The sequence below is a fragment of the Aegilops tauschii genome, chromosome 4, assembly GCF_002575655.3.
Source record: "Aegilops tauschii subsp. strangulata cultivar AL8/78 chromosome 4, Aet v6.0, whole genome shotgun sequence".
In the NCBI taxonomy this organism is placed as follows: domain Eukaryota; kingdom Viridiplantae; phylum Streptophyta; class Magnoliopsida; order Poales; family Poaceae; genus Aegilops; species Aegilops tauschii.
In genome coordinates this window covers 371,965,170-371,969,383 of record NC_053038.3, presented here as the reverse complement: position 1 = coordinate 371,969,383, position 4,214 = coordinate 371,965,170, and the positions used below count along the sequence as shown (strand labels likewise).

The following is a 4,214-nucleotide window of genomic DNA, read 5'->3' as shown; positions in this document are numbered from 1 at the left end:
TCTTCATCGTAAAATGAATGAGTTCAAGATCATTTTAAATGAGACTTTTTGTTAGACAGAAAAGAATTTTTAAAGACTAGAATTCCCATCGGCTCCAGAAAGAATTTTTTTAGAATCGGCTCTAGAAAGAACTTTTTTTTTAGAATCGCCTCCAGAAAGAATTAGAAAATACCAGATGCAATTTCATCTACCACAGCAGGGCCGGTTACGTTCCAGCCATAGGCCCAACGCTCCAAAATCAGCAGTTTCCACGAAAAAGTTTTTTTACCGGTGAAGTCCCAACCAATCAAATGCTTCCAGCTAACTTTGTGTGGGCCAACTATCCAATGGTATAGTGTTGCATTTGGCTAGTATCTGGTCCATTAGGCCAAATCAATGTCAGACCTAACCGTACTAATGAGTGCATCTTTTAAGCGTAGCCATGCATGCATGTTGTCAGACCACTCCACACACAGAAAAGGCAAACATTTTATTTATCTTGGAAGATATTAATTCATTGATATCTTTTGGATAAAAATTTCATTTTGAAATATTTTTACAGATTTGAATTCCTGACGACATGATCTTTAAAATAAGATCAAACTTGAATACATTTCGAACGAGTTCAAAATACTTGCAACATATTTCACTCATTTGTAATAAACAAATTTCACTCATTTCTTAAAAAATGATTTAACTTGTTTTTTCACTCATTTCAAAAATACTTATTTTAGTCATTCCAAAACACATATTTCAATCATTTGAAAAATTGGTTTCACTCATTTCAAAAGACGGATTTCACCACGTTCAATTCAAAGACAGTGTTCACTAAATTGAGATGTGAAACTTGTTATTTGAATACATTTCGAACGAGTTTAAAATTGTTGCAACATATTTCACTCATTTCTTAAAAATTGATTTAACTTGTTTATTTCACTCATTTCAAAACACTTATTTTAGTCATTTCAAAACACATATTTCAATCATTTGAAATAATTGGTTTCACTCATTTCAAAAAACGGATTTCACTCCTTTCAATTCAAAGACAGTGTTCACTCAATTGAGATGTGAAACTTGTTATTTGAATACATTTCGAACGAGTTTAAAATTCTTGCAACATATTTCACTCATTTCTAATAAACAAATTTCACTCATTACTTAAAAAATGATTTAACTTGTTCATTTCACTCATTTCAAAATACTTATTTCAGTCATTTCAAAACACGCATTTCAATCATTTGAAATAATTGGTTTCACTCATTTAAAAAAAAGTGAGACCAACCCCACTCATTTTCAAAAACTTATTTCACTCCTTTGGAAAAACACATTTTACTCATTTTCAAAAACTTGTTTCACTCATTTTCAAAAACTTATTTCACTCCTTTAAAAGACATAACTAGAATTGAAATATAATTGAAAATTCAGACTAGTCAAAATATATCCAAGATTGGTCTTGATTTAAAGATCTTGTCGACCTAAATGCAAATATATAAAAAGTTTCCAAAACAAAATTTCGGTTTAAAAGTTATGAGCAATTCAAAATGCTAGATTGAAAATGAAAGGCAAGTTTTTTGTTTGTAGAGAGAGAGAGACAAGGACGACATGTGCATGCATCTAATGATGTACTACTCCCTGCGTTCCAAAATAGACACGGACATGGAACGGAGGGAGTATTTGAGTGAAAGCATCCTCTACTAGTATTTTCCCTGACAAAAGTCTGTGCATGTCAGTTGTATTAGCTGTGTATTCCATCTGTATCTCCAACTGTGAATGGATTTTATTTTCATCACACGAATCTTAAAGTCTGAGATGTAAGATGGATCCTTTGCCGGTACATACCGGTTCCGGTAAAAGAGACTTTGCGGCAGTTTCCAGCACACTCCAGAATAGACAAGCACGCTCCAGACCCATCACCGGCCTTCAACCGGTGCGCTATAAAATGTGGCCTAGGACAAACCGAAGCATCCATCCCCTGAGTTGACAGCTTCCTAATCGCAGTTAGTCCTCGCTCAACTCGAGCAACCATGTCGCTGATTCCCCGCGGCAAAGCTTTCGACCCCTTCTCCCTTGACCTCTCGGACCCCTTCGATGGCTTCCCCTTCGGCTCCGGCGGCATCAGCAGCTTCTTCCCCTCGTTCCCGCGCGCATCCTCCGAGACCGCGGCCTTCGCCGGCGCGCGGATCGACTGGAAGGAGACTCCCGAGGCGCACGTGTTCAAGGCGGACGTGCCGGGGCTGAAAAAGGAGGAAGTGAAGGTGGAGGTCGAGGACGGCAACGTGCTCCAGATCAGCGGCGAGCGCAACAAAGAGCAGGAGGAGAAGACGGGCACGTGGCACAGGGTGGAGCGCAGCAGCGGCAAGTTCCTGCGCAGGTTCCGCCTCCCGGACAACGCCAAGGCGGACCAGATCAAGGCGGCCATGGAGAACGGCGTGCTCACAGTCACCGTGCCCAAGAAGGAGGTCAAGGAGCCGGAGGTCAAGTCCATCCAGATTTCTGGCTAGGCTGCTTCGGGATTGAGGTTCGATTCGCTGCTCTGAGGTTGGACTCGCTCCTTTCGTGACTTCTGCTCAAAGGCCTGTAATAAGTGTGGATTTGGGTCCGTGTTGGGTGTGAGTCTGCCCTTGTCAGTACTGTGTTCAACGTCCGCGTCCAGAGTTATAGTCATGTAATGCAAGCATCCAGTCCGTACCGCTGTGATCAACTTGTGTACTGGTTTCAATGAGCGAGTCATGGTTCTCTCTACTCCCTCCGTTTCGGAATTACTTATAGTCTAGATACATTCATTTCCGTGACAAGTAATTCCGAACGGAGGGAGTAACTGCTTTTGGCATTTCGATTCTATGTCCGTGTTGTAGTCGTACGCATCTGATCTCTAATTCTGTCAACCATTCTGCCACATGGGAACTCTGTTCTTGTGTTGTATTCCCTTCGTTTCGAATTACTTGTCACACGTATGGATGTATCTAGATGTATTTTAGTTTTAGATACATCTATTTCAGCGACGAGTAATTTGGGACAAAGGGAGTACCGTGGTAGTCCACATGCACAGCAGAATTACTATGCACCTTCGAATACATCGAGTATTTCTTTTCAAAGACACAGGAGAACGGCTGTGATTTCATTGAAGAAGAAGAACGGCATCGGCCAAGTACAGGTTAACTCAAAATGAAAACCCAAAAATACAACTGGAGCGAGCTTTGCTCAGCCCTCAACGTTGGCCAGCGGCCGCAGCCACAGCCTGGGTCGACCGAAATTGGGCAGCCGACCAGGTTCCAGGTTGCTGCCTCGTCAAGGAAGAAGTCGGTCACCCTTGCTTAAGTAGAGGTGGTCCACTGGGGCCCACGTATTTGGAAGGCTATCGTGGTGGCTCAAGACTGGTATACTGCACCAGTCTATATTGAGCCATATACATCAATTCGTTAGACAATTTGGCCGCACATAATGTATCCCCGTTCCACGAGACACTTAATCAACCCTGAAACACAAGAGAACCCTTTCCAGACACTTAATCAACCCTAGAACACAAGAGAACCCTTCTTATCGAAGAGAATTGCGTATTAAACAGATGAGAGAAATAGCCCTAAAAATGTGCATCCAAGTAAATCATTACCTTCTATTCGATCTTCAGAATCGCTCATCAAGTACTTGATCAGATTCCTCTTTTTTCTTGCAATTGTCTGTATTGATATTTTGAGGAAGGAGCAATTACCGGAGTGAGAAAGATAGAAAGAAGCAATCACGAAAGCTAGTGCTAGTTGTGGCTTTTTGTACTAATCTTGTTTGTTCGGTAGCTCGCATCAACACCTTTAAAAGGAATAGAAAACAAGGCTTTTTCCACCACATCAGGGTGGGCATTACGCTCAAGCAGGGGAAGTCAATTTGACTTCAATTTGACTACTGCTCGAGAACCAGTTTGAACAAGAAGAAGTAGCATGGCTCCAGCGGGGCAGAACCAATTGGCTACGACATGTCTTTCGGAGGGGTATTGTGATTAAGCTCGTTCTGAATGAACGTAACACGTCCCGGATCCTGCTCGTAAAGGCTCAGATAGAAGTTTAGCCCTGCTAAATGAACTAGAGCCTGCGGGTCTTGAATCTCCGGCAGGAGAGTGATCAGAAAGGAGGGGCCGACGAAGCACAAACTAAAAAGATTGAAAATTCGTATTAGGCATAATATAAAACGACAAGGTAATAAAAATATACAAACCGAAAGTAATATTGTAGTGTCGATTCGGT

At 41.6% G+C, this 4,214-nt stretch overlaps 1 protein-coding gene across 1 annotated transcript; it reads left to right on the top strand.

Moving 5' to 3' along the window:
* Positions 1-1,863: 1,863 nt before the first annotated feature.
* On the top strand, positions 1,864-2,698 carry LOC109760406 (17.9 kDa class I heat shock protein). Its single transcript, XM_020319237.4, has one exon. It carries the CDS (start codon positions 2,004-2,006, stop codon positions 2,478-2,480), a length of 477 nt encoding a protein of 158 aa, XP_020174826.1. The 5' UTR covers positions 1,864-2,003; the 3' UTR covers positions 2,481-2,698.
* Positions 2,699-4,214: the final 1,516 nt, after the last annotated feature.

Bases quoted from the DNA above. Each gene is read 5' to 3' on its own strand.
- LOC109760406 (XM_020319237.4), top strand. From the start codon at position 2,004: ATGTCGCTGATTCCCCGCGGCAAAGCTTTCGACCCCTTCTCCCTTGAC.